The following is a 26,537-nucleotide window of genomic DNA, read 5'->3' as shown; positions in this document are numbered from 1 at the left end:
ATTATTAATAAATTTTCGGTACTTTACTTTCAATTTCACAGCCTTAAAAGCTGACTACAGATTTCATCGGTTGTGGGTTACTTTTAGAACATAACTCCCGCGAAAAAGGAGAGACCACTGTACATGCAAAACAAAGTGAATACTTGTGTATTTAGGTATTTTGATCAGTCTATCGAAGCTGAAGGTAATTGACAACATTATTATACTTGATGCACAGCTATGACAAAAAGTCCCAATCTGGAACTTGACTGTAGTGCAGGTTCCATTGTATAATGTTAAAGTCTATTTATGGCATTTCTTGTGATTGGGATTGTATGAATGTCTGAATTTGATCCTCATAACAGGTTATAACAGGTGAAATCCTTCTGTTGCCGGAGCTTTCCTTCATGACTGGCATCCCTGAGAAAATGAGGAAAGACTTCAGGGCCATGAAGGTAGACACTGATCATCAGTCAAATACTGTAGGCATGTTAACATGTAACCGTTCAGATGCTGTTATATTGAACTGTCTTTTGTTTCTGTGTTGTAGGATCTGACCATGCACATCAATGTGGGAGCTCAGCAACACACCCAGAGTCTCAAGCAGCTGCTGCACAACATCAACAGCAACAATGAAGCTCTCTCAGAGCTGGGCCGCTGGGGCCTCAGCATCAGCCAGGAGATTCTAGTGGTGAGAATGGAAACACACACCACCTCCATGCTGCACTTGGTGGTGTGGTTAAATTTTTTTGTTTTATATAAATCCACCGCTCCAAATCTTCATCAATATCATACCATTAGTACATTCTTGTTCTATTCCTGTTATGCCTCAGTGTCTTCTAATGAATTGATTATTCTGTGATTGCATCTACACTAGCATTTAAAAAGTTGTTTGATCAGAAGGTTTTTTTTTTTTTAGTTCTATTATGCTCATAAACAGTGGTCACCATAGACTAGGCATTGCTTAACATTTTTTCCACAGCCTGGGCAGGGAAGGGAGTGTACGTAGATTGCTAGGTGACCATCAACTGTTTTCTCAGTTGATGGCAAGCTGACAAAACATTGCTGCAACTCTGATACAAGTTATTAATTTTATGGAGAAAATTAAAAAGCACTTCAGTGTTTGTGAATGTGTACATTCCATACAAATTATGCAACTAATCGGTCAGTTTTTGTCATGTGACTCACTGTGCGCTCGCAGCATTCTGAAAAGCTGAGAGGTTAACAACTACTGGAAGATGCAAGCACGTCGCTCCTAATCTGACCATGCAAGCTACGTGCCTCCATTGGAAATAACGAACTTGCGTGTGGAAAATAACCAATATGCGAACAACCTGTAGAGCCTGGTTTTTACTTGACGTGTCTGCTAGTTCGATTGAATGTGACATCATTGCGGAGTTTGCAGAAGTTCGCTTTGGATTTAAGTTGAATATGAAACACTACAGACATCTTTATGATCTGTGATTTATAGAGAATACCAGATGATCAATAATTCTTGGCTAGAAATTTCAACAGCAGTGGGAAAGGAGGAACGTTTTTGTTAAGTTTGGAAAAACCTGAGGGATAAGTTTGTTAAAGCCAAAAACAGTCCATGGCAAAAGTAGAGACCAGGTACACAATTACAGAATGTTTTTTCACCATTTATAGGTTTGACACTGATGTATATTTTACAATTTTGAATTTAAAACAATTTAATAGTACCAAAACTAAAATTAAGGAACAAACTTTTTCTTTGATAGCTGGAAAGGAATATTTGAACCTATCAGTTTACAGAATACTGATGCCTTGTTTTTCTAGGTTTTATTGGTGATAATAGTCAGGAATGTTGGACATTTCTTTGCTTTTATTCTTGCCATAATAAAAATATAACTGTAGAGTGACCCATGTTCTGTTGTCATTAATATTTTAATAAACTTTATTAGGTAAAACTGTCTGAGATATGAACAAAAGCAAGTGATGCATCAAAGTTTGATTTAAAAACATAATTGAACAACATTGAATGGTTATAAAAATCCTTATCATTAAAATTATTTATAAAAAGAATAAAAATAAGTAAAAAAAAATCTTGAGTGATATTAATGATATGATGTAGTTCCAAAAATGTTCTACTTTTCTGTTTATCTGTCTGACTTTATGGTCAGTTTCTTTTGACCACTCTCTGTCGTTTTTAAAAAGAATCACAATGGTGACCACGTCAAGTATAAAAGCCTTGTCTGTTTTGCGAGGTGCACGCGCAGTCAGCTTAGGTCCGCAATGTGGCGGCAGTCGAAAGTAGAAATCCAGCTTAAGGTCACAGTCATTTGCAATCTCCAGAAGTTAATCTTCTTGCACAGACATACTGGATTCTCCTGATTTGTTGACAAATGGGTTGCAGATCTATTTCTTGGCATTTCGTGGGTCCTTCACTGGGCCTTATCCCCTTCACAAACAATCTTTCCAAAGACATTTGTTTCTTACTCATTTTGCTAGCTTTTGGGTTAAATTTTGGCACTCAAGTTACTAAGATGTAATATGGTAACTTTTGAAAAATTAAAGATTTTCCAAAATAAAAGATCATTTAGATAATAAATAAAAAGAAAATAATTAATGATTTCTTGTGCGGCCTGGTACCAATTGATCCACCGACTGGTATCACTCATAAAGATGCAATTTATTAAATCAAATCTACAGTAAAAATAATATTATAATAATTTAAGTCTTTTTTTAATGTTGATTTCATGACAAAATTGAATTGTCAGCAGTTTCAGTGTCTCGTGATGCTTTGGAAATCATCGTAATTTGCTGGTTTGGTGCTTTTGAAACAAAACAATGTTGAAAAAGTAGTTGTACTCTATTTATGTGGAAACTGTGATGCAATAATTATTTGAATAAATAGAATGTTCAAAATTTAAAAGTCTTTTGTAACAACATTAATACCACTGCCACAGCCATATCAACCTGCAGCCCAAGACCAGTTACTTACTGAAGCTAAGCAGGGCTGAGCCTGGTCAGGGCCTAAACGGGAGACCACATGGGAAAACTAGGTTGCTGCTGGAAGTGGTGTTAGTGAGGCCCGCAGAGGGCGCTCAACTTAAGGTCTATGTGAGTCCTAATGCCCCAGTAAAGTGAAGGGGACGCTATACGGTCAGTGAAAGACTATACTGACTTTCAAATGAGACGTTAAAATCGAGGTGCTGACTCTTTGTGGTCATTAAAAATCCCATGGCACTTCTCATAAATAGTGGTGTCCTGACCAAATTCCCTCCATTGTTCCTTACCCATCATGGCCTCCCAATCATCTCCATCTACAGAATTGGCTCCATCACTGTCTCTCCACTCCACCAATAGCTGGTGTGTGGTGAGCGCACTGTCGTCGTTGTCCTTTGGCTGACGTCACATCATCCAAGTGGACGCTGCACATTGGTGGTGGTGTGGAGAGACCCCCCCCATGATTGTGAAACGCTTTGGGTGTATGACCATACAATAAATGTGCTTTATAAATACACACATTTCATTTCATTACAATTTATCACATTACATAATAAGTGTAAGCTGCTGAAAAAAAAAAAAAATAATAATAAAAAAAAATATATATATATATATATATATATTTAATTTTTTTGTTCTAAATGTCTATTAGTGAATAATGTTTCTATTATTTTGTTTTGTCTGTATCCTTTTTGCATGAATTTTAAAAATTCTCACGGAAACCCAACTGGACCTGATGCATTTGTAAATAGAATTTATATTTTGTACTATGCTCCTTTTTCAAAATGTGAAAAATACAACATTATTATAAAATGTGGATAAGTTTCAATTTAAACCTTACATAGCAGAGAAAAAAAGGTGTTTCAGCTAGAAAGACTTCAAATTACACAGTTAGTGGTTAATAAGCATCATTAACATTAACACATACTGGTCACTAGATGTGTTGTTTACTTAATTACTTTGCATGCTGTTTGTTCTGCGCAACGTGATCTACTGATATGCTTCCAGTCAACTTGAATTATTTAAACGTTTTGTTTTGGCACAGACTCAAGGAAGAACTCTGCCCAGTGAGACCATCTGCTTGCATTCAGCCTCTTTTGTCACATCTCCGGCAGTAGACTGGTCCAGAGAGTTGGTTCGAGACCCCTCCATCAGCACTGTGAGTCAGCACTATCAGAGAGTTCGGACACAGCTGAGTGTTTGATCAGAATTCCTGTGAGTCATTGGTTTGCGGGGGAGTTCACACGTGCAGCAGAAACACATGTGGAAAGAGGAAACCGCATATGCTGGAGTCTCACACCACTGAGAGAAAGCGGTCTGGTTTAGCAAGAGTGGAAATAAAATTGATGCATAGATTGAATGGCTAAAGAAGCACATCACACAAGACCACTAACAGTGTTGTTTTTTTTTTGAAAATCAGTGAATTTTTTTTAAATTAAAAAACTTCTAAGTATGGCTGCACAATTTATAGTTTGACCATCAATATCGCAATGTGTACGTCCACAGTAGTCACATCGCAAAATATGCAATGTTGAGTTGGGATTATATTTGACCAGAAACCACAGGTCAAAACACATGAGGTTTGTGGAGACACTGCAGAATTGAACCATAATAGAGTGAAAGCTTATCATCTGCAAACGATTTTGAAGGTCTGTGACGAGATGAGCATTTTAAGAGTTCAAAGCATTTTAATAGAGTATAAAGAAGTTTATTAAAGATTAGTTTTATTGAATAATTTATAGACAGTGGGTCAGTGGTTAGCATTGTCACCTCACAGCAAGAAGGTTGCTGGTTTGAGTCCCGGCTGAGCCATTTGTCATTTCTGTTGAGTTTGCATGTTCTCCTAGTATTGGCAGGGTTTTTTTTTTGTTTTTTTTTTCAGGTGTTCTAGTTTGCCCTACAGTCTAAAGACATGGAGTATAAGTGAATTGGCTAAGCAAAACTGGCCATAGTGTGTGGGGGTGTGGGTGTGGGTGGGTTCTTTCCAGTACTGGGTTGTGGCTGGAAGGGCATCCGCTGCGTAAAACATATGCTGGAGTAGTTGGCAGTTCAGTCCGCTGTGGCGACCTCTGATAAATCAAAGACTAAGCCGCAGGAAAATGAACTTGATGAAGATTTGATGAAAACGATGAGGACTATGCAATTTTATTTTACATGTCAACATTTTATTTCTGTACCTGAATACTGTTAGACTCTCTCCAGAAAACCATACAGCACTGTTTATTTTTACTTTAATATTTGCTCCATTGTTTTATTTATGACTGTAGTTTGTTTATTATGTCTATATAATAAATTACATCACTCCCCTACAAAATCATCCCAGTAAATCTAATCCAAACAGAGCTATTTTAAGTCATCGCATTATGTATTACAGAGAAAAAATATTCCAATGTCATATTTACCAGTATCGTGCAGCCCTACTTAAAAGTGAATCAAAAGTGCATTTTACAGGGTTCCCACGGGTCATAGAATGTCATGGGATTTTAAAAAATCTATTCTAGACAGTAAAGGTCAGGGATTTTTTTTGTTTGTCCATGCTATGTAATATCAGGGATTTTAAAAAATAAAATTGTTTTAGTTTCCAATTATCAAAATACAATTTTCTATACCATAATTTTATATTTTACTGTTTCATACTGTTTTTTGGTAGAATTTTCTTTTCATGCTCATCAACTGGTCGTAACTTAAGGGAATAGTCCCCCACCCCCCTCACCCAAAAAAAAAATGTTCATGTCAATGTTTTAATGTTGAGCATAAGTTGGAAACTCAGAAAGATTTGGAACCACTTGAGGGAGAGTACATAGTGCGCACATTAAAATCTTTTGTGAACTCAAAAGTCAAAAGTGTAAGAGACTAAATTATCATATGCATTTGTTTATATGACAAAGCATGTCTTTTTAACTCAAGAAGGTCCATACTGACTCCAAATGCAGAAACTGATAAGATCAGGGCCTGGTGTGTGGACTTGGGGGGTTTATTGTGTGGTCACATGTTGATTGGTCAGTTTAAATGTCTCAGCATTTGGGCTTTAGTCACATGGTCAAGAAAGATACAATATAGGTGTAAAACTCTGCTCTGTCTTTTTTCCTGGCCTGTCTTTTCCTGGTCTGCTTCTCTCCTGCTCTGCTTCTCTCCTCCTCTGGTGCCTATCTTCTCTGCCTCTTTGGCTTACTTGCTCTCTTTGTCTCTCCCTCCCTTTGTCTCTCCTTTTACCTCTAGAAACTTTAATATTACATTTAAGCTGGGTACATTTTATATCATATAGTTTTATCATTTAATATTTTATACAGTATTTTGTAATTAATTCAGTTGTAACCATAGCAAATTATTGTCATTAAATCATTTCATTTTCAAGTATTTGTGAATTACTTTTGATTTAACATCAACACTTAATTGTTCCATATTGCAATACAATACAATCATATAATATCATCGTTCTCCCACATTTATAGATATTAATACTGCCCTTATTTCTGTTTTTGCTATGAGATTGCAGAAGAATGGTTTAAATAGAAATGTACAGTTTTTCTTACCATCATGCTGATAACTTTTTAGTCACTCGACAGAACTACAGTTCGAACCGCTGTGGTTAAAACCCATTCTTACAAAAGTGACCTGTTTTACGGTTCACTAGATGTCATGGAAATTCAGCTCAGTCAGTAAAAGTCATGGAATTAGATATTTGGTTTAAAGTGGGAACCCTGATTTTAAACACAGCTGGACCGCTGTAAATATGATTTGTGATGCAAAGGATTCTTAAGATGTGGTTGATTTTAATAATACAGAAACACAGGTGGATGCGTGCAGTGTGATTGCTCTTAAAATGCAGTTTGAATTAATGACTCAAAAATACAAAGCTGAACCTGATTCCTTAACAAATTGGCCAGCTTTTGATTTTGTAGCAATGTTATCTGATGACAAATAATTCTCACAAATGTTTTGTTTGATTGAATCAAACAGAAAGAGTAGCAGAGAGAAATTTCTGAGCAAATTGGTTATCATTCTGTAAAATTAATCTTAACTAAAGATTATTTTTTACCGAAAGATTACCAATTTGCTAAGAAATTTGTCTCTGCTACTCTTTCTGTTTGATTCAATCAAACAAAACATTTGTCTTTAGTTGTTTTTTTAATGTGACAATTTAATTTTAAGTCCCCAAACTAACAATTATAGCCTGAGTCAGAGCAGACAATAATACATTGCTGATAACATCAGTTCATTCAATATCATTGTCTCACATTGCTCTGATGGAATTCTTCCTCTCTGTCTCCTGCCCCATGACTTCTCTGTGTCAGGTCCCTCTGAATTGCTGGGCTGTTTTCTATCCCAGACGGGCAACCGATCAGGCTGAGGAGCTGGTGACCACTTTTTCAAGGGTAGCTGGTCCTATGGGCATGAGAGTGGAACGACCCATCCGTGTAGAGTTGCGCGATGATCGAACCGAGACCTTCGTCAAGAGCATTCACTCTCAACTCACCAGCGAGGTCAGGCACTGATTTATAACGATAAATTGTAATGAAAGAACTTTACATTTTGTCTATACTCCCAAAGAACATGTTTTTCCTCAACAAACTTCAGGAGTTTTATCTTCAGAAAAAATATCATAGTATAGGAATAGGGTTCTTATTTTGTCTCAAATAAATTCTCCTTTCTGATTTTTCAGCCTCGTGTACAGCTAGTCGTGTGCATCATGACAGGAAACAGAGATGACCTGTATAGTGCCATCAAAAAGCTTTGCTGCATCCAGAGTCCAGTACCATCACAGGTTTTGTTTAAATGCAGCATTTTTGCATTTCACATTTTAGTTGCTAAATTAAAAACACAAACCATACACTTCCTTTCAAAAGTCTATATAAACTCATAAAGGTTGCATTTATTTGTAAAGAAACATTCCTATTTTAAAGTATTACAGTTTTTAAATAACCTTTTTTCTGTTATATGTTAATGTGATGTATTCATTTAATTGGCAAAGCTGCATTTACAACAGCCATTTCTCCAGTTTAGTGTCATATGACCCTTAGAAATAATTCTGATGTGCAACCATGAATCAAAACCATAAGGGTACTTTTTTTATTGAGATTCATACTTCATTTGAAAGCTGAACAAATAGGCTTTCTTAGGAAAATCTTGGCTAAATACACCTATTTGAAAATCTGGAATCTGAGGATAAAAATAAAAACACGATGTGAAGAAAATTACCTTTTAAAGTTGCCAAATTAAGTTTTTAACACGAACCAATAATTACATTTTAATATATTTGCAATTTTTTACAAAATATCTTCATGGATCATGATTATTAATTTTCCAATGATTTTTGGGATAAAATAAAAACCTACAATTAATTTAAGACTACTGCCAAAAAACTTTGTGGTTCAGGGTCACATATTACATAGAGCAGGGCCAAACTTTTTCATTAGTTTCTACTGAATTTAATAAAAAAAAATAATAAAAAAACTTTCAATTAAAGCTAATTTTGGTCACTAAGTTAGTGGTTTAGCTTTATTTCTTGGTATACAAGAAACCACTGTGACAATTTGAACTTATCCTTTTTATAATTAGGGTGTGAAATATCTTATAAACATCAAAAACCCATTTTTTTGCATTTTAATATAAAAAAAAAAATCTAAATGTATTCTAAAAGACTGCATTATACATTGAATCTCAAGAATTTGCCAATGTCAGAAATACATACACCAATTCTGAAATGATCACAGATGATGCATTTTACACACTGCTAGTCTGATTGTGTCTGTGTCCCAGGCAATCAACGTTCGGACCATCTCACAGCCGCAGAAGCTCCGCAGTGTTGCTCAAAAGATCCTTTTGCAGATTAACTGCAAGCTTGGAGGAGAGCTGTGGACGGTGAACGTTCCTCTGGTGAGTGTGTGAGTGCATGCATGTGTCGGCTAATCTGACCGTTTGCCGACGGGTGGCCCTGGAGTTATCATACTATATGTCACTCTTGATTAAAAACTGCTCAAGTAAATATGCTTAAGTAAATATAGAGTATGGGGAATTAACTGGGCATGGTTTCTGCACAGTATGATCTGATATATAATATGAGGGTGTGATCTATTGTCTATTAAATTCTAATATTTATTTTATTAACATTGATGGATAATTTCAATATTTATTCATGACAGAAGGTCCATCATTGTTTTGTTCTGGAATATGAAATTTCATCATATTTTACCTCTGCAGCCACAAACTCATTAATAGTCGTGAGTGGGTGGAGGAATAAATTAATATTAATATTTTAATCCTACAGTAAATAACTTGTTTTTCACACTTTGTTCACAGTAATTAATAATAAAATAAATCTGAAATAATGCATGAAAACGAATAAATAAAAGTGAACATAATTCATAAATGGAGCTGATGTTGGATTGTTCCTGCAGATAAGGAGCTACCTAAACTAACCACTTCAGTTTACGTTTGACAGAAATACTTGATGGTGATTGGAGTGGATGTTCACCATGATACCAGCAAGAAGAGCAGATCTGTCATGGGCTTCGTGGCAAGTCTCAACAGGTAACTTGAAATAAAGTAAAACAGCTCAGTTAATGTTCACACATTACTGTCTACAGGTTTGTATATTTTAAATGTATCTAAACAAAGCAGCGTTTCTTTCATCAGAAATACAGTTAAAATGGTAATACTAACATTACAAATCAAAACTATGAAAAAGAGAATATTCTGTTTTCTATTTTTGCGTAATATATTAAAAAAAATCCTTTAGAATTAATTTTTTGGCAGAGAACTGAAAACGACAATTATTAAAAAATGAATTGTATTCAGATATTGTCACATTTGATCAGTTGGCTGAATCTTTGTTCAGTTAAATTTAAATTAATTAACTTGTTTAAAGAAAAAAAAAAAAGAATTTTACTGAGCTTACACTCACTGGCTTCACTTTATTAGGTACACCTGTCCAACTGCTCACAACGCAAATTTCTAAGCTGCCAATCACATGGCAGCAACTCAATGCATTTAGACATGCAGACATGGTCAAGACAATGTGCTGCAGTTCAAATTAAGCATTAGAATGGGGAAGAAAGGTGATTTAAGTGACTTTGAATGTGGCAATATCCAGTGAGAAGCAGTTCTGTGGGCGCAAATGCCTTGTTGATGGTAGAGGTCAGAGGAGAATGGCCAGACTGGTTTCAGCTGATAAAAAGGCAACAGTAACTCAATTAACCACTCGTTACAACTGAGGTCTGCAGGAGAGCATCTCTGAACACACAACATGTCAAACCTTGAGGCGGATGGGCTACAGCAGCAGAAGAGCACACCGGCTGCCACTCCTGTCAGCTAATAACAGGAAACTGAGGCTATATTTCGCAAAGGCGCACCACAATTGGACAATAGAAGTTTAAAAAAACGTTGCCTGGTCTGATGAGTCTCAATTTCTGCTGCGACATTCGAATGGTAGGGTCAGAATTTGGTGTCAACAATATAAAAGCATGGATCCATCCTGCTTTGTATAAACAGTTCGGGCTGGGAGGGGTGGTGTAATGGTGTGGGGGATATTTTCTTTGCACACATTGGGCCCATTAGTACCAATTGAGCATCGTGTCATTGCCACAGCCTACCTGTGTATTGTTGCTGACCATGTCTATCCCCTTTTTAACCACAGTGCCATCTTTTGATCTCTAGCAGGATAACACCATGTCATAAAGCACAAATCATCTCAGACTGGTTTCTTGAACATGACAATGAGTTCACTGTACTCAAATGGCCTCCACAGTCAACAGAGGTCAATCCAATAGAGCACCTTTGGGATGTTTAAATGGCAGATTCGCATCATAGATGTGCAGCCAACAAATCTGCAGCAATTGTGTGATGCTATCTTGTCAATATGGACCAAAATCTATGATAAATATTCCCAGTACCTTGTTGAGTCTGGGCCACAAAGAATTAAGGCAGTTCTAAAGGCAAAAGTGGGTCGGTCCAACCCACTAGTAGTAAGGTGTACATAAAAAAGTGGCTGGTGAGTGTATATTATCTAATTAGAATTTTTATATTATAAACAAGTGAGTTCACCTTGTTTACATCTGATATTAGAATGGTTTTTCGGAAACCCAGTTAGAGTGGACAATTGCTCAAACTTTGTTTAAAAAAAAAAAACCTGGTTTTAACATTCGTATTCATTTTAGTATCTGACCACTAGCTCCTGCAAGTTTTTACGTGTTCTTTACTAAAGTATTCACTACAGTAATGTTATATATAACTGTTTTTATATTAATATAAAATAAAGTTAAGCAAGCTTGGTCAGATATGGTTTAAACCAATTTGCTTTTAATCCATCAAAGTTTGCAGATACATTTTGAGTGAGGAGTGAGAACACACACAAAGACACGCACAGTGAGCAGCATACACCCGGCACCTCAGCTGGGTATTGAAGATGGAGACCGTGTGGTTCATTCACCCCACTTTAAATTCCTGCCGGGACCAGGAGTCAAATCAGCAAACTTTGGGTTGCAAGTCTAACTCACAACCATTAGGCCAATGTGTGTTTATTTCTTTGATTTGATCAAGTTATTTTGATTAATCATACATGGGCTTAAATAATCTATTCAGAATGTATTTTTAAATTAGAATGTAACAATATAATAAAATGTAGGACGTGTTCTGTGCATCAGTTGTTAATTCAAGTTTGAAACGTGGGTGTTGAACTTTAGTGAAGGCAGATGAACTTGAGCTGGCAAGAACAGGATTTAATAAGGCATGAACAAGACCTTCAACGACTTCCTAGGTGGTCTATGAAAGCCTGTAGACTTGACTTTTATGTGAAGGATTCGGGACGTTTTGCCAGGGAAACCAAAAGGATGTGACATTTACATCTGCTTCTGAAAGCCTCTCTTTAATTCAGTGATACATAAAAGGAATGCTTATAATGTTAAGGATAATGCCTAAACAGCTTTTCTATACTCTTGTCAATGTGTCATGCAGTAAAAAGGGAAACTATTATCTCTCTTAGCCAAATCTGCATGGTGTGTAGTGTCAAAATATATGAAACTGCAGTTTTCCAAGCTACTCATTGTTTCTCCAACAACGGGAATACTGCAAACTGTTAATAAGATTGCATAAATGTGCATAATTCTTGAGCTATGTGTTCTTTGTCTCTGTGTAGCATGTTGACCAAATGGTACTCCAGGGTGACCTTCCAAATGCCTAATGAGGAGATTATCAACGGCTTTAGAGTGTGTCTTCTCGCTGCCCTGCAGAAATACTACGAGGTAAACAGGCATTTATGTCAATTCTAATATTAAGGTAGCATATTGGCTCTACAACAAATGCCAAACGATAACTAGGCAATAGAGATGTTCCAATACTTTTTTTTTTTTTTTCCCCATTCCCCATTCCGATACCTGGTCGAAATCAAGTTCCGATCCGATAACTAGGTCTATAATGTAAATACAGCTACTGACATTGTGTGATTTGATCTAATTATTGCTAAAGCAGTCGAGTAATCAATGCACTTTGAAATGATAATATCAAGCGAAAGTGAAATGTTAATTACAATAAAGACTTTTATGGTGTTATACGTGCTGGGGTGTGAATTACAAAATTGTTTTATTGAAAAAAACTTGGTTTAATCCTTGAATTTGGTGTCCATAAATGAGTGGGAACCCTGCTGTTTTGAAATGTCTCAGTGGCAATGTTTTAGGCAGGTGCATTTTATCCTTTTTTTTTCGAAACAGGTGAACCATGCCTTCCCTGAGAAGATTGTCATCTATCGCGACGGTGTGTCTGACGGACAGCTGAAGACCGTGGAGCACTACGAGATCCCTCAGATTCTGAAATGCTTCGAGACCATCCCAAACTACGAGCCCAAGCTTGCATTCATCGTGGTGCAGAAAAGAATCAGCACAACCCTGTACTCCTACGGGTCAGACCACTTCGGGACACCCTCGCCAGGAACTGTGCTGGACCACACTGTGACAAACAGAGACTGGTTGGTTTTCAAGAGCTGAAGCTTGCGCAGAACAGGATTCTGTAGACTGCTTTAGCAGTGTCCTACAATCTACAACTAGAAGTGCAAAGCATCGCAGAACTGAGTTCAAGTCAAATTTATTAGCTTTATAATACAAAAGTGTTAAATATATTTATTGACATGTTTTTTTTTTTCTCTTCAGGGTGGACTTCTACCTAATGGCACATTCCATTCGACAGGGTTGTGGCCTGCCCACTCATTACATAACAGTGTACAACACCGCAAACCTCACCCCTGACCACCTGCAGAGGTATGAAGTTGTGGGAATACAAAATGTAAATGAATTTTAGTGCAGTTATACCATACTAGTAGAACAATGTTTTACAAAATGATCAAGGCACTTCAACAATAACTATTAGGGATGTCCAGATCCGATCACATGATCGGAAATCGGGCCTGATCACGTGGTTTCAGACTCGATTGGAATCGGACATTACCTCCTGATCAGGACTTGAATATATAAGTATTGTAAATTCTTGTTAAACACATTTAAAGTTATGCGGCGGCACAGAGTTAGACCTCTTTCTTGACTTCTCAATGAAAAAGCTATGCGTGCGGCATGACATCACTTTGTAGCAGAGATGTTATTGGTTAAATGCCGGCAAAGTAGAACACGGCAGCAGCTTGAAGCAGAAAGCGCAATTATGTTTGCGGTCTGAAAGTATTATAAAGTTAATGATGACAGCATTGCCATAGCAAACTGAGATATGTAAACTTGAGATTGTCTTTTGGGTTTTTTAATTTAATTAAAATGAGGTGCTATTTGTTTCTAGATTGGATTTATTTTTGCACTAAAGTGCAAAAGAAAAATGTAAGTTATTTATGACTTGATTATTTCTTCGCAGTTCTTTTTTATTTTGATGTATTATACATTATTAGAATGGGTTTCGGTATAGGTAGATATTCATAATCAGATTATTCTGACTCTGCCAAAAAAAAAAACCTGATCGAGACATCCCAAATTTCCTAACATCCTTGTTTTGTGTAGAATAATTAAAGTTAGAGAACAACAGTGATTAGTATAAAGAAAGTGTTCAAATAAATTTACTGAAGGTTAAATAGCCAAAAAAATAGGAGTTATACAGACTCTTGCTTTATGACTTTAGCACAGCTGTAGCCACAGGACATCAATAGCCACGTTTCCACTATCACGCCTAAAGCGAGTCAGGGCGAGTTAAGGCCAGTTGCGTTTCCACTGTCACATCCGGGGCCTAATCGGGCCAAAGCGGGGCTTTCTCGGGGCCAGCAGCTGGTCTTTTTTGGCCTGCCGAATACCTTGGGCCAAAGAAGGCCAACTGGGGCTTCGGGGTGGAGTAAAAGGAGAAGCGGGCACCGTTTTCCGATCACACGCGTACATGTGCCGGCCAAACAAATAAGGGAAAGAAAAAATCTAGCCTTATAGGCTGGGGTCTTTTGCTTATGATCGCCCTTATGTTTCTCTGTTAATTAGGCTGTTGCATAAAATAATAAAGTTTTAATTTCTAAGTGAAATTCTTTGCTGCGTCCTCCTTGATGTTTCAATAACGCATAATAATCTTTACACCATATTAAAGACACAGCAGAGAGTAAAGTTTTTCAAGAGATTTTGTTAAGTTTAAAAGGTGTGTTTGTGCACGTTTTCCCTGTCTGTGAATGTGAGACTGAGCAAAAGAGTGCTCCCTTCAGCTCTGTTCCCTTCGGCTTTTTTCTTTTTTAATTTATTTTGAAGATAATACACAATATGAATACAACAGAAAGACATTCAACTTTACAAATTACTTGTCCACTTTTGCAGGCTCAAAACAGTGTCATATCTTGATAAAATAGCCTAAGCTATATTGAAATCATTTAAAGAATTACAAATATCGGATATAATAAAACCGCATTAAATAAATAAACCAACATAAAACTAACAAAAGCTAGCTATAACAATGTAAGTGTTTGTGTTTGTATGATGTAGTAAAATTTAAAAATGAAATTTTAAATACATGTAGGCCTTGAGCTTTATTAGTGAAAAGCTGCTGAGCTTAATGAAATATAGATTATATTTTATTACTTGCTCTTATGTGCTGAAACATTTTAAACTTTTCTTTACTTAAAGATCACAGAATAATATGCAACAGCTTTAAAAAAAAAAAAAAAGGGGGGGGAATCACTTAATTTTAAGTGTTATATAGTCTAGGGAAAAAAATGTTTCAGGTCTCCCCTGAGCATTTAAGCTGAATGTTTGACAGCGTCTATCTAAATGAGGATGTCATAAAATTAATTTTCTAATTATTAACTAAGAATTTCTGTGGTGTTATAATATGGAAGATGCGCTCAATGTGCTGGGTCCCTCCGTTAGTGGCAAGACCACTCGATCCACAATGCAGTCAGCAGTCGGTCGGTGAGTACAAGAACACACAGGCCTGTGCATGTAGACATATAATGTAATGCTATACAGTTACGCGTCGTCTGTTTGTATCGGTTGTATTCATTTAAATGGTTTCGTGGTGATGCGATGGTGTGCTTTATCTGCTTGATTCCTGCTGAAGTGGCCGGGTTGTGTGACGTTTGATTCGGGGGTCGTTCTGGAGGTGGGGTTTACATGACGCGCTGCAAGCTACTAGCCTGACAGTGGAAACGCAACATGATTTTGGCCTCACTGTTCAACCTCCCGGGCGATTGGCCCGGCCTGGCCCGATAAAAGCCCTGGCTCGCACTGGCCAGACAGTGGAAATGGGGCTAATAGTCTCTCTCAGGACATCAATAGTCTTTGCTCTGCTGTGATTCTGATTCACTCTTCCACTCACTGACTTTCAGTGGTTCAGTGTTTTCAGCTTCAAGGAGATGCTTCCTGTTTTGCTCATTGTTTTCCATGGAAATGCCTGATTTGTTGGCAAAAGCAGAGAAGGAACCACATGTGGCAGAAGGAGCTTCTGAGCTTCTTTGCTGTGTCACTGCCATGAATTTTTGAGACACAACTGCTATTGCAGAAAACGTCACCAAACCATGACACTTAAGCTCCAACATTTACTTTGTTTATACACTTAAGTTACATCTAGAAGTCTGCAAACCTGTCAAATCTCAACAGAACTCCAATGATGAGGCATTGACAATATAAGCGTCAACATTTTTTTATTATAGCTGTAGCCGTTTCGAAAGAAGTCAGTGAAGAGCAAACACTCTTGTATGCTTGCATCTATACATAATGTATTTGCTTATTTCCATAGGTTGACCTTCAAGATGTGTCACCTGTACTGGAACTGGCCTGGAACAATACGCGTTCCTGCACCGTGCAAATATGCCCACAAACTGGCTTTCCTGTCTGGCCAGTACCTCCATTCAGAGCCTGCAATCCAGCTGTCAGAGAAACTGTTTTTTCTGTGAATGAAAGGCATTCAGCATCTCAACAGAACCCTGGATGGGTCAGACCTTTGACTTTCGTTCTTAGTTTTGTTTTAATCCTGTTCTTAGGAAAGTGCTAATACGTGTTGTTTACATGTTAAAAAAGAAATCCTCCAAGTTTTGTTTTTGTGATTTTTAGTTTGTTTTTGTGGAGTGTTAATAAAGTGTCACACTTTTTCCCCCCTCAGTATCTGTCTCATCAGTGATTATATAAAACATTGCAGGTGTGTAGCGTGGCCAAGCCTATATTCATTTTGTATTGGGTCAGCTGACTTAATGCAGGTACAAAAAATGCTTCAAAGGTCACATCAACATCTCATGACAAGCATTATTTAAGCATTAAAAAAACGTGACAAACCTTCCATTAAGGAATAATGCATTGTAGAAGCTTAAAAGCATCTACAAAACACAATTTACAATATGTCCCTGCAAGTCTAAATGAAGATTATAGCAATTTGGAAACTCTTCCACTGTATTACGTTACATGTATTTTTCTCCTCTAGATGTCAGTGTTTCCATGAACACTTTAGGACTTTTAATAAGATATATAGTGACAACAACTATCAGAAAATTATTTCACATATCTTCAGCACCAGCTATTCATATTAATAAAATAATTTTCTCTTAACTTGGGGAACAAGGGGGGAAATTATAACTCCCAAGCTAGATAATAAGTTATTTGTATTAAAAGCTTTTGTTGCAGCAGAAGTTTTCTCTAGATTCCAGTGTAGTTGCCAATGACACCCAGTGAATCTAGAATGATACACATCATGTGTGGAAAAGTGTCAGGTGCCCCATGTATCCCAAATGGAGAACTTGCACCCACCCTAGGCTGCTTTAAGCTATTTCCTGACACTTGCGACTTCTGAGGCAATCTAGCACCATCTGAAAAACTCCTAAAACACAGCTGGAGCTCTGCACAGCTAGTATTCAGATAAACGCAACATGTTGATGATTACCAATGGATGCCACTCGATGAATTAAACATTTAATGAGGTGAAGTTAAATAACAAACTATCTAGTTTCAATTACCATGATCAAGATATTCAAGATCATATTGTTCCACACTGTTACGAACAGTGCAATCTTAATGTATGTGTTTTCACGTTTTGCACATTGCCCTTGATCTTTTTTATTATTATCTGTGACCACACAAACTTTGGCAACCATCAACCATCTTTTTACAGATTTACAGAGGATGTTACAAACAATTACAAAGAATGTTGTGCTCGTCTCAGTTTTTCCATAACAAACACCATGTTCAAGCATACGGGTGTCCATCAGTGCACATGACAACACCTGGACACTCTAGGCCGAAGGTCAATAATCAACTTTGTAGTAGAATTATTTGATCTCCAACCATTAGTGGTTAACAATAGACTAAAGAGATGGGCAGAGATGTCAACTTATCACCACCTGGTGTTGAGTTGGATCTGACGGCAAAGGAGGAGGTCAGACAAACCTGGCAGGCCCAAACCTTGTGAGGGTCCACTTGGAATGTTTGGCCGAACCACATGTTGGTGGGATTTTCAACTTTCTCTTCTGGCATTTTTGACATGGCCATGAGGAGCTGTGGCTTGTGGTGCCTGTCATGGCGGCAATCCACGAACCTGGTGGTGGACACCGGAATTAAGGGATGTCATCAAGCTGAAGAAGTAGTCCTACCAGACTTGGTTGTCTTGAAGGACTCTTGAGGCAGCTGATGGGTACAAACAGATCAAGCGTGCTGCAGCTTGGCAATTATGGAAGCAAGAACATGGCCCTGGGAAGAGATTTCGAGAAGATCATAGAGGAAAACTACCAGTCGGCTTTAAAGAGATTCTGGCAAACTGTCCAGTGCCTCAGGAGGGGGAAGCAGTTCCATACCAACATTTTTTAGTGGAAGTGGGGAACACTTGACCTTGATTGGGGATGTTGTTGCATAGTGGAAATAATACTTAGAGGATCTCCTCAATCCCACTGACACTCCCTTGAGAAAGCAGAGACTGGAGATGCAGGGTTTGACTCGAGCTGAAGTCCCATAACCTAAACTGAAGTCACTGTGGTAGCTTGCTTTGCAGTGACAAAGCAGTGGGGCTGGATAAGATCCACTCTGCGTATCTCAAGTCTTTGGATGCTGTAAGACTGTCTTGGCTAAAACACCTCTACAATATCACGTGGAGGTCCGAGACAGTACCTCTGTACAGGCAACTGAGGTGGTAGTTTCCATTTTTAAGAAGGTGGACCAGAGGGTGCGGGATCACACTCTTTAGCCTCCCTGGAACATTCTATGCCAGGGTACTGGAGAGGAGGATCCGGCCGACAGTTGAACCTTGGGTCCAGGAGGAAGAATGCAGATTTCATCCAGGCCGTAGAACATTAGACCAGCTCTACTCCCATTAGGGTGCTAGAGGATTCATGGGAGTATGACCAACCATTTGGAGAAAGCATTTAATCATGTTACTTGTGGTATTCTGTGGGGGATTCTCTTGGAGTATGGGATCAGAGGTGCTCTGTCACACAGGAGGAACTCTTAAGTAGGGCCTCTGCTCCTACACATCAAGTGAAGCCAGTTGAGGTGGCTTAAGTATCTGTTTTCGATGGCTACCCGGGGAGATGTTCCAGGCTTGTCCCACTGGGAGGAGGCCCCGGGGAAGACCCAGGACACACTGGAGGGACTATGCCTCTCGGTTTGCCTGGGAACACCTCAGAATCCCCTGGTGGAGCTGGAGGAAATGCCTGGGGAGAGGGAGGTCTAAGGTTCTTTCCTGAGACTGCTGCCACCACAACCTGGCCCTGGATAAACGGTAGACAATGAGATGAAATGTTAATGGCCTAGTCTGATTCAATGATCTATGCTAAGCTAAGCCTAAAATGCTTCCACCAGACCCAATGATCAGCTGAATGCAATAAAAATGTTAAAACAACTGTTTAACTTTTAGGGGAGATGTAAAAATGACCCTTTTTCCAAAATAGTGGAGTCTTCATTTAATGCCAGAGAAGAAAGGCCACTGGTTCAACTGAAAGGCAACAGCAATTCAACTAACCACTTGTTTTAATTGAGGTCTGCAGAAAAACGCTTTGAGAACACCCATTTGGTAAACCTTGAAGCAGATGAGCTACAACAGCAGAAGAGCACAGCAGTGACAAAAACTGAGGCACAGGCTCACCAAAAGTAAGACTGAGGAAAGGTCTAGTTAGATGGGTTGTTCTCTGCTGCATGCATCACTTGGATAGTAGAGTCAAATTTCTAAGCAAATTACATGGAAGCATGGACCCACCTTGTTGGGGTACAATGGCTCAGGTTGCTGGTGGTCTTATGGTGTGTGGTTTATTTTTCTAGCACACTTTTGTAGCCTTAGTATCAGTTGAGCATTGTTTAAACACCACAGTCTACCTCATTATTTTAGTTTGCCATTTCAATCAATCTATTACTACTGTGTATTCCTCTTGTAAAGGCTATGTCCAGAATAACACACTATGTCTCAAAGCTGAAATAATCTCAATCTGGTGGACCACAACAATTACTTTACAATAAATGTTTCCACTATCACCAGCTCTCGATAAATGATTCCAGTGCTTTTGTGTTCTCTCAAAACTATTGTTTTCCACAAAGATATTAAATTAATTTGAAAAAGCATGTATCAAGTTTGTCTTTTTTTTTCTATCACTGCAGTTTTGTAAATAAAGTATCAGACTCTTCACTTTTTGAATTTTTTAATATTTAAAATAAAATAAGTATAGACAGTTTTTATATGTTCTAATACATTATGTATAATTTGGTTTATATTGAATTATAATTTAATGATTTGGCATTTTATTAACTTTGTTGCACAATATCAAAATAATATTATCTAATGGTTTAAGTTACTGCAGACAAACTTTTTTTCCTGCACCTGTCTTTTTTTTTTTTTTTTTTTTTTACATTTTGGGGTTTTCCATTCCCATAGTGTTAATTTAGTCAAAAGAAATCAAAACTTCTAAAATAATTTATTTTGCAGCCATATATTTACAATTAAGTAGCAATTACATACACCAAAGTTTTCAGTTTTAGTAAATTCTAAATGTTTTTAATCAAGGACATGTTCTTGAATAGTTTGCCTGATTATATATCTTATTCTACAAAATAGTGGGGAAAATATCCGATCAGAGGTGTGTTTCCCAAACAACAACGTAACTCGCGGCTGAGCTATCAAAGTACGATGCATCGTTTGGGAAAAGAATGATGTAGTGATAAGTGTTTCCCAAAACCTGTAGTTTCTCTGTTGCAGACCCATCGTATGAACCACGTTAGTTAGAATGCAAAACGCCTGTAATGATGCTCTAAACAAGGTGGACTACTTTAGAGAAGAAACCCATAATTTATTTGTGCAAATTATATTGTTTTACACGCACATGCACTTAAAAAAAATCCTACATTAGTTTTTTGTAAAAACATGCACTAGCTTTTCATATAAATTGAAATTTATGTAAAAGGCACACATAGGGCCTATGATTCCTTTACAAATATTAATGAGAATATTCTATAGTCTATTTTAAATTAACATAAAATCACTTACAAAAGCGAACATTATTCTAATATCATATATGAATAAATTAATAACAAGGCTCTTTATTATTAAGAAATGAAATGCATTATTTATAAGGAAATAAAAAAAAATCATACTTTAATAATAATATCAATGATGATGATAACGATTATTATTAAGTAGGATATGCCTATTGTTTATTTTTTTGAGAAGTCTACTTTTACAATTTGACAAATGCGCAAACCACTGCAGAAATGCTCTAACCAACAGGCCCATATCATATACAGTACAGATACTTAATATATAATCTACTATAAATTAAAACAATTAAAGTATGCTGTTTTTTTATTTCACAAGCTTTGGATACATTACGTAAACTCCTCTTTAAATTATAGGTCACCTATAGTTTTCATCATGAGCCACGGCTGTATTCAAAATGACAATGTTTTCAAAGTGCACTGCGAAGGGAGCGCAATTTTAAACATGAAGGTCACTTAAACTGAACTTTAAAAATGCTTTGAAAGCAAATTACACCTTAGAGAGATTACTTAAAATAAATAAATAAATAAATATATATATATATATATATATATATATATATATATATATATATATATATATATAGCACAGCCAAAATATATATATAGGGTGAATATAGCACAGCCAGGAACTATAGGTTTCTAACTACAACTCCAGAGGTGTAGATGCAAGCATACAAGTTTTCAACACAGTTTGCGAATGTTGGTTGGAAAGACGGATTTGGGAAATGTCAAATCAACAAACTATGTTTGTAGTGAAACAACTTAGTTGGCTAACAACTTGCGACCTTAGTTGGCAAACGATAGTTTTCAGAAACACACCCCAGGACTGTGGTTAGGTATATTCTGAATTCCCAAAACCCCATCCGTAAAAACTCGATTATTACTCGATTACTATGTCAAGCCAATAAATAAATAAACAAGGAATGATTGAACCTGACTTTACCCAATGTGTGAGAACTTGTGTCAGTAGAAATATCTAACAATTGCCTCATTTCTACATTTTCGAAAACTTAATGTAATCAGTCAACTGAGGAAGTAATAAGATGATAGGCCTACTTTGTTTAATGGCTTTAACAGGTGCTCTGACATTTTATTCTACCGATCAGATTACGCTACCAACACTGAATTTGAATGGTTCTGAGGTTGGGGTTAGGAGTGAGGTTAGGGCGATCTTAAAGCTTCATATCACACTTCTCCACATTAAAATTTACACTGGTAGCAAAATCTGATGGGTGGCATATTGTCATCAAAATGTGCTACCTACTTTTTGAATGGGAGGTAGGACAATCTGACAAGGTAGGACACCGGCACGGTCTTCCTATAAAATATACGACTTTCCATTCATTATTTAGTTTCATGAAAATCAGGACAAGTACACTTGGACTAGTCAATCATTAAAATGGACGACGTTAACTGACACGCCGGATTCGCCACGTGCACCACATGCTGTGTCTAAGTTTAATTTCCGACTAATGTTAACTTCTAGCTGAACGTGTTCTCACGTACTTCCCACGATTAAAAGTCATTCAAATATAACTCAAACTCTGTTAATCTTTGCGTGGACACACTTCTTAACTAAAGCGGATTCTCTGCACTAATGTATGAAGAGTCAATTCGAAATTCTGACGTTACTCCAATGGGAGACGGTCACCTAATGAATATTCATTGACTGTATTTTACCGCCTTCCAATGGCGATGAATTATGCTTCTGAATATTAAGCGGCGCTTGCTGATGACGCCATATCTCCGCCCTGCGTGCTAGTTCCACGCTGCTGTCTTGTGAATGGGTCAAGACTGTAAAAAAAAAAAAAAAAAAAAATCCATCCGGTCTCTCTTTTTAAAACGGGTTACCCCATGTCCCTCAGATCATTCGTGAACGTCAGATAACGGACCACGCGCCTACAGATCAAGACATCTCAGATTTCGGTGAGCGGCATCTTTTTGATGTATATATTTTTGCTTTGCTAGCTTGCTAACCATTAACCACGTCATTGAGGTTTGCTCTTATACTGAGACTCAACACAGGTTGTGTTCCAGGCAACGCATTCGTGGCGAGATTAGGATAGTTTTGGACGTGAACTTGTCTATTGTGAATAGACAGACGGTTTTCTTCGCTGGCCTCTTGTGAGCAGAGATGATGTGATGTTTATGATACGCAGCACTATCAGTGTCAGACTAGCATTAGTAACGTCATTGAGTGAATACCTTTCTAATTGTGTGGTTTACGTTGGCCAACCACTAATACGAGAGTCAATGTTTTGTTTTTCACTCGTGTAATCTGCTATTGATTGAGAGCAAGCAGTCGTACGTGGTTATTAACTTCATTTATTTGTTTTCCTTAAGCGTTGACTCGTCTGTTTGCAGTGAAGTTTGAGTTAAGATAGGTTTAAGAGTTCGCCAGCTTTAATCAGCTTTACATTCTGTGTAGATTTGAAGTTTGTTGTTTGTTGTTTAGTTTGTTTTCTGGTTTTTAAAAATGTACAGTCCACACAGATGCAGTCGTTTGACTTTTTATGTCGTAATGATGATAATTTTTGTTGTAATTACTGGTGGTAATATTAAATTGAGGTTAAGTTTGTTTTATATTCGCACATTCATTCAGTGACATGGTCTCTTTATCGTTTAATCGATGTAAAGTTGGTTTTATATTTGCACATTCATTCATTAATAATAGACACTGTCCCTAATGTTTTTTTTTTTTTACCATACTTTGAATATTGGGTCTGAAATTGCAGGCAAGTATGACTTCAAACAGTATTAGCACGATTTGTTGACTGAACAATGTTGTATTTTGATAATCACTGCCTACTAATATGATTTCACTATTTAGAATTTGCAGAAGAATACTTTTCTGAAATTATAATATTAAGGAGAAATCTTGAAGGTGTGAAATATAAAACAAGTGTTACTTCAGTTGTTTATTGAGGTAAAGTTGGTTTTATATTCACACATTCATTCATTTACAACTTGTGACACGGTCCATATGTTGTTTACTTAGCTACTTTGAATATTCGGTCTGAAATTGCATGCAAGTATTGCTTCAAAACGACATTAGCACTATTTAATTGACTGAACAATGTTGTATTTTGACAGTCACAGGCTGCTAATATGATTTCACGATTTAGAATGTGCAAAAAAAATACTTTTTCTGAAATTATATTATTAATGAGAAATCCAGTAAGTGTGAATATAAAACAAATTTTACCTCACCTGTTTTGTTTTTCTTCTGTGTCATTAGTGGTTATTAACTTAATTTATTTGTATTCTTACAGCGATGAGTTGTTTGCTGTGACGTTTGAGCTAAGTCTAAGATAGTTTTGAGAGTTCGCCATCTTTAGTCTTGAGATTTGTTTGTTCATGTTTCTGACATTCTGTATAGACATGAAGTTTGTTTTCTGGTTTTTAAAAAACTTGCAGCACACAGATCAACTCGTTTCACCTTTCAAGTTGTGATGATAATGATTTAAGTCGTAATGATTTTTTGGTTTTGTATTAGTGCGTTTCTTCGATAACATGTTTCCTATATTGTTTCACTTTACCATGGTGTTTTTGAATATTCTTTTTGAAAACATCCAAGTGTGACTTAAATACAACATTAGCATTAGCACTATTTATTTGACAGTGAAAAATGTTGTATTTTGATAGTCATTGGCTGCCAATATGATTTCACTATTTAGAATTTGCAAAGAATACTTTTCTGATATTATATAAAGAAAAAAGTCAAAATGTGTAAATATAAAACCATTTTTACCTCAATAATAATAATAATAATAATAGCAGTTATAAGAGTAATGTATTTGTAACTTTCTTTATACATTAGTTTTTAATTAACTGTTCAATAATGGTATTTCAGCAGGGTGTGCTATTTTAAATTATTTTTTTTCATTCTATTTATTTGACAACATTTAGTTAAAGGTTACACAAATATTAAAACTTTTTTGAATAGTTAATGATTTGTAACTTGCCACACATGAAGTGACTTCTGTTGGACGAAAGATTTAGGTCAGTACTAGTCATCAAGTGTTTAGTAATTATTGTGAACTATGACAAAGTAATAACAGTTTATTATTATTACTATTGTTATTGTCATTATTGATTTATATATTGAGTTATTATAGATATTTATAGTAGTATATTTATTTGTGAATGAGTTTATTTTTACAGTACATAAATCGTGTGTGTCTGTATCTCTTGACAAAGATGTTCTTATTCTAAATGATTTTTAGTCATTTTAAAACCTCTTTATGAAAGTCTGATTATTACTTTCATTTCACTTCTGGAGAAATTATAAAGAAATCTATATTTAAACAGGTGTAGGAAGGAACCATGATGATGAAGATGATGATAATATCATAAATGCTTTTAGCAGATTGTAACTTGACTCGATGATGTTATTCACAATGGTTATTTATTAAAGTTATTTTTATATATTGCTTAAATTTGACTTTAAATAGTGACATGATTTTTAACCCTTGTTCTAATAAAATAATACAAATAACTTTGACGAATAACTATTCCCTATTTTATCAGTGAGAAGTTATAACCAGCCAAAAGCATTTATGATGTTATGGGTCACAGAAAACAGTACACAGAAATATATCGTCATTTTATTACATTGTGTGATGACCTACAAATAGTTTTAAAAAATAAACAACTTGGAAAATGTTTAGAAATGTGCTGTTGAAAAACATGTAAAAACAACATTTTAGTTGCTTCTAAAACACTTTTGAAACCGAATGTACTTTTCTTACTGTTTTCTGTCTGGCATAAAACAATGATAACAGTGACTGCAGTAATCGCCAAGGTTGATTTCTCCTGACATATCTTTAACTTCTCACAAGATCCTTGAGGGTTTGTCAGGGTTGACGTAGTGTGGAAAAGCAGCTTGCTTGTTATCCATTTTTCCAGCTTAGTGGTTAGGCAAAGGTTTAATTAACGCTGGATGCTAATGCTGGTTTGTTGGTGGTAATTATATTTGAGGATGCCCCCCAGAGCTGAAGGGAAGTGCTCTCTGGCATGACGTACTTTTCTTTAATGGCAGGTCAGATCATTTAATTACTGTCCCTCTGTTAACCACATTGTCTTCTGTATAAAGGGACTTTGATCACAGAGGCCTCGGGCATTTGAAAAGTCCTGGATGTATGTGTGTGTCTATTGAACCAGCTGTTTAGAGCCAAATACAAACTCCTGTAAAGTGGATGAGCAACAGGTAGAGTTTTTTTGCTTTTTAGCATTGCTTGTGGAAGTTGATTGATTATGCAGGTTTGTCGTTGTTGCAGAGATTTTAAATATTTCCTTTTTTTATGATGCAAGATTTTGGGTTGTTGCTAGAAGTGATGCAGCTGAGCAATTCCTTGCAAATGTCAATCTTGCATAAAAAAAGTTTTTGTTTCACCAAAGTGGTACTGTAAAATTCTCAAAAATTTCTGTGAGTGTTTTCAAACAATTATATTTGATTTACCAAAGTCACACAAGTGGCAATTTCACATCTGTCTTATCCATAACGGAAAGATGTCCACATCCATAACAAAGCTTTTTCCCCATAAATGCAAAAATATAAAATAAAATTAATATTTTTTTTCGATAAAGCCAACTTTTATTCTTTTTGATTAGCAATATTTTGGGTTGAGCAGTTTAATTAACAGAATTTCTACAAAGTAGATTGTAGGGCTGCATGAT

The 26,537-nt window shown here is 36.4% G+C and overlaps 2 protein-coding genes and 1 long non-coding RNA gene across 6 annotated transcripts in view; 2 read left to right on the top strand and 1 right to left on the bottom strand.

Moving 5' to 3' along the window:
* piwil2 (piwi-like RNA-mediated gene silencing 2) overlaps nt 1-16,496 on the top strand; it is a 40,747-nt gene extending 24,251 nt beyond the window's left edge. For both annotated transcript variants that reach the window (NM_001365624.1, XM_073951019.1), the window contains 11 exon segments: nt 345-434; nt 530-670; nt 3,992-4,105; nt 7,242-7,430; nt 7,610-7,711; nt 8,707-8,823; nt 9,389-9,477; nt 12,080-12,185; nt 12,651-12,904; nt 13,086-13,193; nt 16,135-16,496. In NM_001365624.1, coding sequence (NP_001352553.1) covers nt 345-434; nt 530-670; nt 3,992-4,105; nt 7,242-7,430; nt 7,610-7,711; nt 8,707-8,823; nt 9,389-9,477; nt 12,080-12,185; nt 12,651-12,904; nt 13,086-13,193; nt 16,135-16,291 — 1,467 coding nt within the window. In that variant the 3' untranslated portion in view covers nt 16,292-16,496.
* LOC141385781 (uncharacterized) lies at nt 16,025-22,496 on the bottom strand. The gene is made up of 2 exons (XR_012406758.1): nt 22,123-22,496; nt 16,025-19,084 (listed from the first exon to the last, which is right to left on the bottom strand). It is a non-coding gene; the product is annotated as an uncharacterized lncRNA (long non-coding RNA).
* Nucleotides 22,497-22,726: 230 nt separating this feature from the next.
* slc39a14 (solute carrier family 39 member 14) overlaps nt 22,727-26,537 on the top strand; it is a 67,294-nt gene continuing 63,483 nt past the window's right edge. For all 3 annotated transcript variants that reach the window (XM_073951140.1, XM_021476336.3, XM_005171766.6), the window contains exon 1: nt 22,727-22,784. The gene's annotated coding sequence lies outside the window, so the exon portion shown is untranslated. The remainder of the gene's footprint in view (nt 22,785-26,537) is intronic.

This window comes from Danio rerio, chromosome 5 (assembly GCF_049306965.1).
Source record: "Danio rerio strain Tuebingen ecotype United States chromosome 5, GRCz12tu, whole genome shotgun sequence".
NCBI classification, from domain to species: Eukaryota; Metazoa; Chordata; class Actinopteri; order Cypriniformes; family Danionidae; genus Danio; species Danio rerio.
The sequence above is the reverse complement of the archived record's forward strand: the minus strand, read 5'-3'. Positions and strand labels throughout refer to the sequence as shown.